This window comes from Electrona antarctica (genome assembly GCF_951216825.1).
Source record: "Electrona antarctica genome assembly, chromosome: 2".
Lineage (NCBI taxonomy): Eukaryota > Metazoa > Chordata > Actinopteri > Myctophiformes > Myctophidae > Electrona > Electrona antarctica.
Window position 1 is genome coordinate 41,539,265 of NC_136807.1, and position 15,673 is coordinate 41,554,937.

At 42.5% G+C, this 15,673-nt stretch overlaps 1 protein-coding gene across 1 annotated transcript; it reads right to left on the reverse strand.

The window, feature by feature from the left end:
* Positions 1-2,762: 2,762 nt before the first annotated feature.
* Positions 2,763-15,246, reverse strand: LOC306939882 (ATP-dependent 6-phosphofructokinase, muscle type-like). The gene is made up of 23 exons (XM_079524669.1): positions 15,063-15,246; positions 13,503-13,631; positions 12,516-12,589; positions 12,298-12,375; positions 11,312-11,501; positions 10,454-10,619; positions 10,315-10,359; positions 9,725-9,833; positions 9,136-9,231; positions 8,943-9,035; positions 8,059-8,184; positions 6,988-7,052; positions 6,806-6,869; positions 6,465-6,611; positions 5,935-6,005; positions 5,735-5,822; positions 5,426-5,578; positions 5,088-5,252; positions 4,885-4,946; positions 4,006-4,117; positions 3,818-3,917; positions 3,579-3,684; positions 2,763-3,242 (listed from the first exon to the last, which is right to left on the reverse strand). The coding sequence occupies exons 1-23, from the start codon at positions 15,229-15,231 to the stop codon at positions 2,975-2,977; spliced, it is 2,676 nt and encodes an 891-aa protein (XP_079380795.1). The 5' UTR covers positions 15,232-15,246; the 3' UTR covers positions 2,763-2,974.
* Between the last annotated feature and the right edge of the window lie 427 nt (positions 15,247-15,673).

The following is a 15,673-nucleotide window of genomic DNA, read 5'->3' on the forward strand; positions in this document are numbered from 1 at the left end:
ATAATTTAACTCTTGAGAGCGTAACATGAAACCAAATGGACCAGTAAGGCTCCATTTGGTTTCATTTCATGCTCTCAACTTCTCAAGAGTTAAAGATATACAGTATAAGGGTCCATTTGGTTACCAACTCCCTAATTTAGCTGGGGACCACCTGGAACCCACCTGGAACCCACCCACCCACCCACCTGGAACCCCCCTGGAACCACCACTTGTGGTCCCCTGACCACTGGTTGAAAACCACTTAATTAGTGTAATAGATAAATATTGTTCAGTTGTTATTTTGTTAATGTTTGTTTTGATAAGTTGAATCGGTTTTGAAATCCTAACTGGAGGGGAGAGAACAGATGGTGGAGGTGAACGGAACCCTGTCCTCGCCTCTAAAAATCTCATCCAATTATGCATGCACCTCATGGTACCATAGCACCACTATAAGGCATTAAAAATAATTAAGGCTTCAGACATCCCAAAACAAACTGGTCAGGTTACTACTTGGCCTCGATCACACCTAGAACTCACCCAACCACTGCTCATTATGCTAGCTGGGGTGGGATGGCTCACGTTAGAGGACAGAGTACAACAACTTGCAATGGGCCTGGTCTTCAAGATACGCAATACTACAGAGACACCCATGTACCTGTCAAACTACTTCAATAACGTTAAAGACACACAGAAGCACAACACCAGAGGGATCCACTGATATGACTCTTTCAACCCAAATTCGGCACAAACATGTGACTAAATTTATTCTACTGCTATGCCACTAAAATGTCGAATGTCGTACCAATCATCAAAAAGCTTTTTGTGTTATCCTTGTAGGACAATTTGTTGCGACCATAGGTCGCCGTTTACTATGAAAACCTGCAAAACATGTCAGTCAGTCCATCCGTCAGTCAGTCAGTTCATCCGTCAGTCAGTCAGTCAGTCACTCAGTCCGTCACTCAGTCACTCTGTCCGTCACGCCACCATACATATGGCCGTCAGTCCATCACGCCTCGTGACACGCTCCATATATATGGCCGTCTCCATATATGAAAATCACGACATTGACCTCATCAAACCTTGGATAGCCATACATTTAGAAGACTGGATCATCACCTAGATCTGCATATATGGAGCCGGCCAGCAACTGTACATCTGACCTCAAACCTCAAACCCTTAGATCTCCATATATGGAGCTGACCTGTTCTGACATTCCATATGTTGATCCACCCCCACCGTCCTTCGTCTTCGATGTCTCCCTTTTGACTGATACCTGTCCGGCAGCCAACTAAGTGAAAACTAGAGTTCTCAACAGGCCCGAAAATTAAGGCCCGGCCCTACCTGGGCCCTAACTGGGCTGGCCTGAGGCCTTACTAATTACACATTTCACGCCTTACGCGCCCCAAAAACGTCAATTAAAAAAAAAAAAAAAAGGTCCATATATGGGCATTCACAGACCTGTTGTTTCAGTGTCACCTCGCCCTTTAGGGCATCTTACTGGTACTGTACCTTTTATGCAAACTGTTAATAAAGTATTCCATCAATCAATGTTAAATATTACAAAAGCACAGTATCTTTGGAATAGTTGAAAATGTGTGATCTGTTCGGCGGCATGCAAGATGCACAGATGTAGTGGCTTGTGTTCATCTTTTACTAATAACTCAGGTAGAAACATATGCCTTTCACAATCACAGGCCCTTGAATTACCATACTTTGACACAGCTTATGTTGTAAATCCCATAGAAATCAGATTTATTAATGTATAATGTGAACACACTTTATGATAAGGTATCTACTGATAAGGCATATTGCATTAACAATGTGTCTTTTTTCTTTTTATCGTTCTTGGGTTTAACCAGTGTTTGCTGGATACTGAGTGACATTGGAATTGATTACATTCATAATGGTCCCATTGAGAGCCCATTCCACTGTTACCCATCTGACAGATGCGTGAAGGTTGAACTCTTGAATGCAGTGCATAAATAGCAGCTGTTACATTTACTACTTCTCATTACTTCCCTACAAAACATGATACATTATCTTATCAGCACAAGTAAATACACTTATTTCAGACTGAAGGACAGACAGGAATAACACACGCCATGTCATACTCATATTGTATGAATCATAGGTATTGCACTGTATAAATCCTATGTATTTATTTTCTTCATTCCCGCACACAGTTGTACATATCTTGGCCGCGCTGATAGAAAATACTGGTCCTGGTACTATCCCATTTGGATGCTGTTTGGCTGAGTGCATAGTTTAGTGACCAATTCTTTCTCACTGTGTCTAACAATCACACCTATCCTGTTTACCATGCATTGCGGCCCAAAGGTTATAGCCCAAAGGTGGCAGAAGGTCAAGTCGCCTAGGACAGGTTTTTTCTGTACGTATGTCTTAAGCACACTGTATCAGTCACAACTTATGGCGCTACATACATGGCATCACAAAACAAAACAAACAGCGACACAGTCTGCACCAGAAATGCCTGGTAAAAAAAAAGTTGAATCATACAGTAGTTGAAATTAAAATCTGTTGAAGAATAGTTACAAATAATTTATTTTCAGTGAGCAACACTAGCCTTCACTTGAGTGCATTAAAGAGTTGATGTGCTGTAAATTAGTGTTCAGTAACGTTCAATGTCCTTTTTGTGTGTGGGTACTTCAGGTACTTTTAGGTTCTGTATGAAAAGCGGAGATCGAGGTTCTTCCGTTCCACCTCTCTGCAAGTGTCACATTTATTCCAGTGAATATAATTTAGGAAATAATGAAAAGAGATAATGAGCTGTACATTGTTTAATATTTTTCCATTCACACAAGAAGCTGGTATAAAAATGGTTCATGGAACACAAAGAGCTGAGATGGAAATGTGGAATTGCAAGAGTCAATCGATGAGAGTTGCCATTAAGGAGAAGAAATACTAGAGTTAGAGCTCCTCTACCATTCAAAGTCACATTATTATAATCTTATTCCAACTGCTCCTTGAGATAATGCTATTCTTCTGTCTTCTTCTCAAGAGGCTTCACCTTTTCTTCTGTCTTCTTCTCCATGTGCTCCTTGGGATACAATTGTTGTTCTGTCTTCTTCTCCAGGTGAACCTTTTCTTCCATCTTCAAAGGCATGTGCACAACTGGATTTCTCTTCTTGATCACGCGCTCCATCTCAGTGTGTTCAGTTGTGTCCAGCTTCACGTTGTAGTGGGCCAGGATCTTCATGATGGGCCTGATCTTCAGCCACCACTGGGTTGTGGGGATGCGGTGCCTGTGCCAGACAGAAGAGGGGGACAAACATTTCATTTAACCACATGAACCATAGCACCTGTGTTCTGGACATTTGGCAAAAATAGGTGAACATTTTCAAAAAAATAGGCAAATTCTGTCAGCAAAAATAACACAACACGATATGCGTTGTATGCTTGTAGATTGTCTATTTCTGCTATTTGATGGACAACGAAGTATAGGGTTTAAGTGTTTGTTTATAAGAATCTTGATTTCGCTATAATTTATTATGCATACAAAATAATCAGTCATCTTGCTTCTTACATACAAAATACAAAAGTAGAGTAGGCCTATTTCATAGTGAACAGAGGAGTCTTACTCAAAGTCGGTATCCGCTTTCAGGTCAGTAAGAGGCTGGAAGACGAGCGACCTCTTCTTCATGCCCAGGACACAGGCTGAGTCTGGGGTGTTAGCGAAGATACGGCCTAAAAAGAAAACAATAAAGTCAAAGAAGGCCTGTTTCTGTTATGGTCCTCCAATATCATTACCTACAGAATGTATTTATTTTTTGTTTACAGTAGATTCTGTAAAATGCATGTATTCTAAAGATCAACATACCATGTCTGTAGCATTCCTTCAGTTTATCAGTCAGCCACATGACAGACTTGACTCCCATCTTTGTGGCAAAGTTTCTGTCAAAAGGCGTTGGTGTTCCACCCTGTGGCGGACAAATGACATGAGTTGTGTGTGACTTATCATATTATGGAATAGAAATAGTTCTAAACACAACTAGACAATTATCAAACCTGTTGCATGTGTCCCAGGACATTCTTACGGCAGTCAAAGACGCCCTTGCCTTCTTCTGAATACAGGTTGAAGATAAAGTCAGTGGTGTAGTTGGCATTGCAGTTCTCATTCCTGTCCATGGATTATTGGGAGAGATTATTGTATTAATATAATTAATATATGAAAGGAACCAACATCTACTAGCTCCACTAAGATCTGTTCAGCAAAATAGAAATGGACAGTGAATATTATTATATTATTATATGGCATAGGCACTGGCAGTGGGCGTGGTTTTCTGGTTCTCCAATTTATTTTTCCCATAGAGATTTACAAAAAAAAAATGTAAATTCATTTTTTCACAGAATCAAATCATTATGGTCATGATTCACCAGGATCCTGGATGGCTTGATTCTAGGCTTAAAATAATTTATATACATATTTGTCTAAATGTCTATGGGAAAAATGAATGGTCGATATTTCAGTGGAACCAGAAAACCACGCCCACTGCTATGCCCTATGACCTTATAAATAAAAACATCATCATATACATTGAAGTCCACTAAAAGTCACCATTGAAGTCACCAGAATGTGATTCTGTTGGTTCGTTAGTCCCACTCAGCATATCAAAAACAACAACAAAAACATTACTGCACTTCCAAGACACAAATGAAACATACTTGTATAGCATAATAAGATAAGCTTTGTCATTTCAAAGTTTAGAAGCTTTGTCAAGCTAATAAAGGATTGTGTAGGAAATTAGAAGCCACTACAATATTTATTGCATTATAAAGTGCGAAAGGGCCCTGATCTCTGCATGAAGCAGAGTACTGCAGATGATCCTTATAGGCTATAAAAAAATCTTGTTGATGAATTCTACGGATGAACAGTATTAATCTAACCTGATAATCAAACCTCTCTTCACTGTTGTCTTCATCTTCTCCAAAAGGTGCACCACATTCATCTGTAAACCAAATCCATTGATCAGTGTGGGAAAAGAACGCATCTACAGTATGTTACTGTTCAACGAGACAGGGGGCTCACTCATCCTATGGAAATTGACGAATAAAGTGTCTGGTGCCTCAAAGAAAGAACATCAACTCACCTCCAAGTCTTTAATTGAAAACTTCTCTTCATAGATGTAGGCAGCATCAGCTCCTGCAGCCAGGCCTGCCATGGTGGATAGGTAACCACAGTATCCACCCATTGTCTCAATGAGGAACACACGACGCTTGGTGCCAGCTGCAGACTGCTTGATTCTGTCACAAGTCTGTGGCAAAACATAGTGTTTAAGTCATATTTGCATTGCAGTGTGTGTGTGTGTGTGTGTGTGTGTGTGTGTGTGTGTGTGTGTGTGTGTGTGTGTGTGTGTGTGTGTGTGGTGTGTGTGTGCGCACACGCATGAGTGCATTGTTTGAACCTGTGCATTGCTGCAATACGTGCCTCTACGATGCAGTTGAGGGCAGTGTCAGCACCAATACTGAAGTCGCTACCAGGGACATTGTTGGAGACTGTGGCGGGGATAACCACCATAGGAATGCACAGCTCCTCGTATTTCTCCCTCGCCTGGACCAGCTCCAGACCTCCCATAAAGGCCTACAAAGCAAAGGAAGAAAGGCAGAAGATGAAATTGTGTGGGTTTTTATAAAAGGAAATGAAGGTCACAGGCTACCACTGTGAAATTAATTAAAATCTTCTTAATATAGAGCAGGGTTATTACATGCTTGATCAAGATGTTGATGGTGACCTTACCTCAAAACCACCAATAATCACCAAAGAATGAATATTGTGCTTGGCAATATTCACGCTGATTTCCTCGATCAATTTACCTGGCAGAGATCTTTGGACAAAAGTTAAAAGACAAAGACAACAACAACAACAGATTAGATGCAGTACAAAATATTTTTCTTTTTAACCAAGCTATAAGGAAATTAGTTCAGATTGCCGTTTACCTCTTTGTGCCCAGCATAGAACCTCCCTTTCCAATCCAACCACTCACTCCAGTCCAGGTAATGGGTTCAATCTGTGGAGATTGAACATTAATAAACATAATACAAATAGTAATACAACAAAACAACAACATACTGCTGCTGCTACTACTACAGTATTTCATCAATGTATCATTTGTCATTTTTTACCATTTTTTTATACTTCTTATAATAGTAGCAAATAATAATAATATGAATAATATCACAATTAAAATTGCCTTAATGTCTCCTACGTAAATGTATCAGAGTCTGTGGGCTACACAGTAAAGTCCTAAACTCCACATGGTGTACTGTACAATTGGACCTTTTTGGTCCACCAGGACTTTAGGGTGTTAGATGTCGTGGTTCATCATCATGTGTGTGAATTAGAGAAGGTAGCGACACACTCGCACGTGCACGCACGCACGCACGCACGCACGCACGCACGCACGCACGCACGCACGCACGCACGCACGCACACACACACACACGCACACACACACACACACACACACCTGTCCATGAGCGAGACCATCAAAGCCATCGTGGACAGCCATCATGTTGTGTCCCTGAAGGAGACCCATCCTCACGGCTGAGCGGACAGCAGCGTTCATACCGGCACAGGGAGCACCAACATTCACAATGGCTACGTTGATGTTGCTCTGACGGGGAAAGACATATTAGACATGCACATAAGTTCTCTGAGTGAGTGAGGTTGTGGGTGCACCATTTTGATGGGTCCTTCATTTGTTCACGACCCACTCAGTCACTAGGTATACATTTCAAATAATGTGCTTTACAAGTTCTATGATGCAAGAATTCCATCTTTATGATTGAATCTGTTAATGTTCCTCACCTTAACATCTGGAGGGTTGAGGTGGGCCAGCAGCTTGTATGTGTTCCAGTTGTTCTCGAAGCTCCTGCTCGTCACAATTATGGTGCCATGTTAGTGTTTAATGATGGCCATTGACAAAATTAAGGTGCTATGACACAACCAATAGAATATAGAAATATTAAATATGAATGGTCATTACATACTTTCCCCTCAGCTTGATTGCATCTTCAAATCTGCCCTCGTGCATGGCAGCAGTGACATCCTTGGTCTATCGAGGACAGAGGGAGATTGCGATTGTTAGTGGGAGAAAGATATCCCTGATACTTTTAATCCTACTGTATATTGGGCATGTCTTTTCGACACGACAAGTGGTTAAAGGACCATACCGAGGTCAATACATTTCATTGTCTAGTATCCACAGCTTTGGCCATATATCATACAAAGTGATAGCATGACCTGATGAAGATCAACTAGATCGAAACGTTGTCAGACAAACAAATAAAGAAGTCTTTTGTACCTATATGATGTGCGGGCTCCATCCATCTACTGAAGTCTCTTTAGCCCAGCACCCACCTGTCGCTGTGCGTATTCTATGTCCTCTCCATATATTTATATATATATATATTCATCCCATAATTGAGTAAATGTTGACTAAACATAGTGTTAGCATTTTGTTCTTCAATCAGGGATTAATTTTTGGGATCACAGACTTTTCCAACGCTTCCTGCAAAAATCAAGCAAACTATGGTATGCTTTTGAAAATGATCTGCACTCTGCAGTAATGTCAAGTAAACTGTAAGTCATGGTCAATGGACAGACCACTGGGATAGACCACTGGGATAGGCCTTTAAATGACATTACCAGTGTAAATCCTCTTAACCACTTAAACCCTATACTGTACTTTGTTGACCAGTCCCCCAGGGGTCTGTACTAGCCCCCCCCCCCTTCCCTCGACATTATCTTTGTCTAAAATAGCCCATCTACAAACTCACAACGTGTAGATCTGCAATTTTCACTGAATGTTCTCCCCACATTAGGGACACGTCTAGGATTGATTGATTGAATACTTTATTAATAGTAGTGGTACGATTATAGAATGGTGCTAAGAGGATAACACAAAAAGCCCTGAGGGCTTGTTTCCATTGTGGTCCTGTCTATTTAATTCATAGGACTCATGTGGTTAATTAAAAGGATTTCATCAGAATTCATCCTGTATAAGACAATGTCAGCAAGCACTTATTAAAGTGAATATAGCATAAAATACGGCAACATACCACTTGCACACATTCCATGAGGGGCAGTCTGACGGCTTGGTTTCCTGACAGGCTGACAACAGCGGCAGGGGTTTCTGGGGTGGCCTCGAGCAGGGCCATCACAGCCTCCACACCCATTCTGCTGCCCTACACACAAACACAATACACTTTCAAGAATGTATGAATTTGTGTGAGTGCATGCGTTTGCAGGGGTGGACGATGATTTTTTACTTAAGCTATACTATACTCACGTTACAAGAAGAAGCCCTGTATGCAAGATGGTGCTTAAGTTAAAAGTATAAAAGTATTGGCCTGGGCCGTGGCTCAGCGGTCCAGGCACCTTAGCCGGTAGTCCAAGTCTGGCAGTGTGCCGCGGGTTCGACTCCCGAACCCGACGGCCTTTACTGCATGTCACTCCCCCATCTCTCTCCCCCATTTCCTGTCAGCCTACTGTCTGTCCCTCTATAACAAATATAAAATAATGGTGAAAGCCGCAAAAAAAAAAAAAAGTATAAAAGTATTTGCATCAAAAAAATGTACTTAATGTACCAAAAGTAAAAAGTACTCATATGTAGAATGTCCCATTTCACAAGTGTTCAAAATGTATAACAATCTTTTGAAAATAGCAGATCTGCAAGCTTCTCACACATCTCAGATCCGCTATTTTCAAATAGCCAAAGTAATATATGGATGAATTGGTTAATGCACGTGTTGTCCTTGCTTCTGTAAATCGCTCTGGATTATCTGCTAAATGCCTAAATTGTAAATCGTAGGCTAATAATCAGTAGAAGTAAAGGTACTGTAAATTGAAAGTATACTCCAGTAAAGTATGACTAAAAATACCTCAAAATTGTACTTTGGAGACAGTCAGACTTATGTTCTGTGATTCTGGAGGGGAATCTTACCAGGATTCTGTCAAAAGCAGAGGGAGTGCCACCTCTCTGCACGTGTCCAAGGACTGTGACGCGAGTATCAAAGCCAAGCTTCGTAGACACCAACTGGATGCATCCAAAACAAGACAAGCATTTAGTGTCTATATCATTATTTATACAACATCAAATCAAATTTTTTACCATGTTGACAGTGGCAGCCGCTTACCGTTTTGATCTGCTCAGAAGTAATTGCTGTGCCATCTTTGGCAATGGCACCTTCTGCAACAATGATCACATTCAGACGACAGCCCCTGGCCCTTTGCTAAAAGTTAAAGGAGAAAATTACGTTTCATATTGATATGATATTCATGTGTGAGAAGATGCAATTAACCACTTAAACCCTATATACTAATTCAATACTAGGCCCTCTCTTGTTTTCGCTCAGGGCCCTCATCCCATAATAATGTTATTAGACATTTTTATTATTTTGATAGACATTTTAAAATACCGGTAGTGAAAATACCCAATCTACAAGCTCACAACGCGTCAATGTAGATTGTCTATTTTCACAATTTAAAAATGTTTTTCAAAGGATTAGGCATAAGGGATAAGGCGCCGTGCAAGATAGCTAGGGCCCTAATGTCTTCACCAAAAAAAAGCCAATCTACAAGCTCAAAACACGTCATGGTGCAATGTGTTGTGAGCTTGTAGATCTGCTATATTTGCCAAATGTTCGCCCCCAAATGGGGACACTGTGTTTTGGTTAAAACACCTCGTCTCAACAATCGTCTGGTTATTGATAACCTGAAGCGTACCTCTGCCAGCCTCCTGCACAAGTGCTCCTCCCACTGATCCTCTGGGGGCATCTCTGGAATGAACACCCAGTCAGCACCGCAGGCCAAGGCTGTCACCAGAGCCAGGTAACTGCAACAGAAAACACAGGTAAAATGGTAAATGGTAAATGGTGCATTTATATAGCGCCTTTATCCAAGGCGCTTTACATAGATCACCCATTCACACACACATTCATACACCGATGGCAGCGGAAACCATGCAAGGCACCAACTAGCACATCGGGAGCAATTAGTGGTTCAGTGTCTTGCTCAAGGACACTTCGACAGTAACTCTGGGGGAGCCCGGGTTTGAACTGGCAACCTTGCGGTTACCATCCAGGCACTCTACCCCTGAACCACCGCCGCCCCGCCCAGGTGTTTTGAGCACAGATATACAGTGCATGAAATGTTTTTCTTACCGTGCATACATGCATACACGTCTGATGATGATACAAACACAACTACCTAACAGAGCATGCTCAATAAAATGTGAAGTGTTCATTTAACTCAGAGTTAAATGAACACTCCAGATTTTGCTGCGTAAGAAGATAGAAGCAAACACACATACTGACCCACAGTGTCTTCCCATCACTTCCAGGATGAATGTCCTCTGGTGGCTGTGGATAAATTAAAGTTGATCAATGTAAGCCAGACAAAGAGCGAACCATTTACCTAGGTACATGTGTGCATTGAGCTGTATGCATCACGTACCTCTGTGCTGTCGTGGTGATAGCATCTACCACCTCCATGATGCGGTGCAGAGCGGAGTCAGTGCCAATCGTCATGTCAGTGCCGCAGAAGTCATTGTCAATGGAGCCAACCATGCCCACGATGTTCAGGTGAGAAGAAGTCTTGACTTGTTCCTCGGTAATTTCACCTGGTAGAAAATGTACTGCATTAATGATCAAGTTCTGGATATTGTGTGTGTGTGTGTGTGTGTTTTCAGGCAATAAGGAGGAGGCAGCAGCGAGGTATGTTTATGCTATATGGCCAACAAGCATGGTGGCAGGGGACTGAAATTAACCATGTGTCTTGAACCCTAGCGCTCCTATTCTGTGGGCAATCTACAAGCTCACAATGCGTTGTGAACTTGTGATGTGTTGTCAGCTTGTAGATCTGCTAGATCTGAGAGAAAAAGGAGGACTCCAGTCAACAAAGTATATGGGTTTAACATAAGTTTTGTACAGAATAGATTGTATTCTGTACGGGGGCGGCGGTGGCTCAGGGGTAGAGTCTCCGGATGGAAACCGCAAGGTCGCCAGTTCGAACCCGGGCTCCCCCAGAGTTAGTGTCGAAGTGTCCTTGAGCAAGACACTGAACCCCTAATTGCTCCCGATGTGCTGGTTGGTTTCCGCTGCCATCGGTGTATGAATGGGTGAATGTAATGCACAATCTATGTAAAGCGCCTTGGATAAAGGCGCTATATAAATGCACCATTTACCATTTACCATTTTATCGTATGTTTTTGATTGCATTGTTTTTAAGGTTTGTAACCGCCTCAACGTAAGCAGTTCCAGGACTCAGGACCCACAGCCTATTTATTCCCTGCTCACCCTGTCTGTCGCTCACCTTTTTTGAGCAAGTCAGCCAGCAGCCCGCTCCACTCAGTCCTGAACTCATCGGCACCGGTCAGACTGCCGTCACCGCCAATCACACACAGGTTGGTGATACCCCGGTTCACCAGGTTGCAGGCGCCCTTCATACGGCCCTCTCTGGTACGGAAGTCCATACTGCGGGCGCTGCCAATGACAGTGCCTCCCTGATGCATAATTAAAAGGCGATGTGGGGATGTAGTTATTAAACCATTTACAGATCACACAGATAGAAGGAGGGGATACTATGAACACTGCTGTGTTCTAGGATTCTTATTAATATTTACTGTTGAGGATTCTAATGTTCTCTGCAGTCCTGCGTTAATCTAAAACATCACACCCGTGTGAAGTGAGGGGCACTCTTTCTTATCATCATACGTCATCATACATCGTCTCATTCCGACCTATCACAATTTCACATCTCCCATCATCTCATTCCGACCAATCAGAATTTGCGCCGACACCTTCGTCTTCAATGTTTGTGTTTACGCAATGTTTGTGTTTACACAAACCCTCAAAGCTGGACATAGGAGGGTTTACAACAATGAACATTTACGTCGATTCAGTTTTATAGAAGCTCGATTAACAAGAGTGTTTACACAACATACTGTGAGTGCTTATGAAGGACTCTGTACATTTATATGCTAGCAAGTTTTAACACACTGGTGAAACTGAACTCTTGCTGCCCACCTCTTGCTGTTCATAATAAACAACACTGATGAGTCATCAGTGATGACATAAGTATAGCAGCATCACAAGCTTTGGATATGTATGCCCTCCCCTGTTGACTTAGCCGGCCACTAAATATAGAAATGATCTCTCCATGCATGTCCCATTCTCATGTGATCAGATTTACAGTTTGTCCCTGTACTACATTATTTGACTAGTTCAGGTTCAGGGTGTGCTCTGCAGCGTACATTTCTCTGGCTCTCTGCATGTTTAATTTATAGTGGCCATACTCACCAGCTGCAGCATCATGGACACACTCTCCCATGTGGCAAGGCGAATGTTGTCTCCGCCATCTACCAGCCCCTGGTAGCCCTACAGCACATAGCACACCAAAGCCCCATTAACACCAATGTGGTAATAATGCAGTGGAGATATACCACTCTATACCGATGTGGTCTATTTTATTTGAAATAAATAGGCCACATCACCATGTTACTTATAAGTATGTATACCTCATGAACGAAGTAGACTTTGGCTCCTGTGTAGAGACCAACGCGGACTGCAGCCCTCACAGCTGCGTTCATGCCTATGGAAAACAATGGAATTTTGGGGCATGATCAGTGATGATGATTAAGGTTTAATCTAAGATACAATAATATAAGACATTTGTGTCAAGGATATAGTTCAACAATCAATACAGTAAAGGAAGGCCTACACAGCTCGATCCAACACTGAGATATGTATAGGACTGTAGAATGTATTTAACCTTTCAGTGACCCCTGACCTTGAAAGTGTCAAATAGCCATAGGAAAGCACAGAAAGTACTGCCACAGCTTGTCTGTGTACCACATCACCCATGGTGATTTGGTACATTAAAGGCCAGAGTGTAAGTTTTGTGTTGTGGCAGTATGGTATGGATAACAGCTGTAGGAAGGGGCTGGCCTATCCTTCATTCCAGAAAAAGGTCATTGCTGCTAAACTTAGCCACAAAGAAGCTCAAGAAGGGGACATATACACAGTGGACTCAAATGTTAAGGGTTACGTTTGGAATGATCTGGCAATGATGCCACAAGGCGAGATGATAGGAAGTTGGCTATGAGATTGATACTTAATTGCTATGGAAATTCAATTAGAGTAGTTGATTTACCACTGTAGCTTTTGTTAGCTTTTGTAGCTTTACAAAGATAAACGTGGTATTTGGATTGTTGTTTTAAAGATAGCATAGCAGTATTATGCTCCCAGTGGATTCCACCCTAATTTTGGGAGTGATTTCCTTTATCACCTTTAAAGACATGTAATGCAGTCTACAATAGCGTATTATATGTTGTTGGCATTTGGCAATATCACTCCAGATTGTATGCAATATATCCATCAAGCACTGACATAATACTTTCTTTAAATGCAGGCAAACTATTTATCCATTATGTACCTCATGTGTTCTGAAGCCTGGAGAGGCTTGGTTTATTATTCATCAACCTCAGTTACAATTGTTTCCTTACCTTGGGCATCACCTCCAGATGTTAGCACGGCAATGGAACGTCCAACACCCATTTTGGTGGGGTCCATAGTTTCGTGATGAGGGTCCATAGTCTTGGACACGTATCTGGTGGAACCAGACAGACTGTTAGCTGGAAGAAAGGACAAGACAAAGGGAAGGACACTTCCTTCGCTCTCACTGCTTCTCAAAGGAGTGACGGATGGAGACTCTGGCTTTATAGGCGACTGTTGCTGATCCTGTCTCATGCCCCCCTCAAGCCACCACATCCCCCCACCCCCCGTTGCCACATTCTACCAGTCACAGACTGAACTAAATATACATTACACTACAACCACCACAGTGAACACTTATACAACATGATACAGCGATACATGCAGTGTGTGAACAGTTTCTACACTATTTCTAACTGGTACCCTAATGCACACAAAACTGTATAACATAATAGTTGGTTTGTTTTTTTATTTGTAAACAATACCTATAACATTTTATACCTAGGCTATAGAATTCCCTATAAACAAGAATGAAGGATCTTGAGGATAGTGCCCTGTAAGATTTAGTTACTCAACTGCAATAGTGTATAGGGAACACAGCTGTAGTGCCACACCTACTATGCTACCATAAGGATACAGTGTCACTCACAGGGGACATCATGGTCCTCCTACTGTATGTTAACCTGACTCCGACAGATGGGGCAGCAGAGAGTACACTGGGTTGCCCCGGGAGCAGGAGGGGGGAACCCAGTGTACTCTCTGCTGCCCCATCTGGCGGAGTCAGGTTAACTGTATGTGCCACCTTTTTACATTTGATTAGGATTCCACAAGAGAACCTACACATTGATGTTTGATTGAGGTCCTCCGACAGCATGATAGAGCATCATATTGACACGTAATGTTCATGAATCATGGTAAATGGTAAATGGTGCATTTATATAGCGCCTTTATCCAAGGCGCTTTACATAGATTGTGCATTACATTCACCCATTCACACACACATACACACATTCATACACCGATGGCAGCGGAAACCATGCAAGGTACCAACTAGCACATCGGGAGCAATTAGGGGTTCAGTGTCTTGCTCAAGGACACTTCGACAGTAACTCTGGGGGAGCCCGGGTTCGAACTGGCAACCTTGCGGTTCCCATCCAGGCACTCTACCCCTGAGCCACCGCCGCCCCTATCATGATACTATAGAGCTCATGGAGTTAGTTTGTGTTTCCTTGGACACTTGCCATCTGATCTAGAACTTTAGGTTTGGCACAAGGTCCAAGGACAGATGTTATAGAATTAAAGATGCACACTCATCACATGGCAGATAAACAAAGACATGTGTGGTAATCTAATTCTAATTAACAAACCATCACCAATTAACGAGGATTGACACCTGGTAATCTCCCTGCTCAGCACTGAAGCTGCCAGGTGTGAGAATCAGTGTGTATATGCTGCCTGGCAGCAGCACTCAATGATAGTTGCCCAGCACTTTATATTCTCTACTCCGTTTATTTTATTTTAAGTGGCTCAAGTTGGAGCAAGTTACCTATAAAACCATACAGTTCACTCACTGTGTAAGCAGGCCTGCAGATATTCAACCTCCACTGCGTCTGGAATCCAGGGAGGAGAATTAATTGGAACTGGAGGTGAATTGTTTGGAGGAGGATTTTCCTGTGTTTGGAGATCTGATTGCTGATTGGCTGCCTTGTGTCCAGCAACAACCGTCCTATAACATCCCATAGTCTGCACGCCATGAAGAAGAGTCACAACAATACACTAGCCATGTGGAAATTGACACCAGCAACCAGGCATGTGGAAAATAAACCACACGCATCAACGTGAATGGCATGACGACACTCATCGCAGACTACGGCGGACCCCCGCGCCGACCTCCGCGGAGACCACCACGGAGACTATATCAGGGACCCCCGCGCCGACCTCCGTGGGGACCCCCACGCCAACCAATGCGGTATTCTGTGTGGGGGTCCCCGTGGAGGTTGGCGAGGGTACAACCAAATGGACCCATAACAGTCCATTTGTAGTCTGAGTTTATTGTTAGAAAAAAAGGGTCCTTTGGTTCCATTTGTAGTAGGCTATGGCTACACTAGTCACCTGGACACATCCTGTTGTTTCCACACACATTAAATACAGATACACAGATATTTACATTTCATAGCGCAAA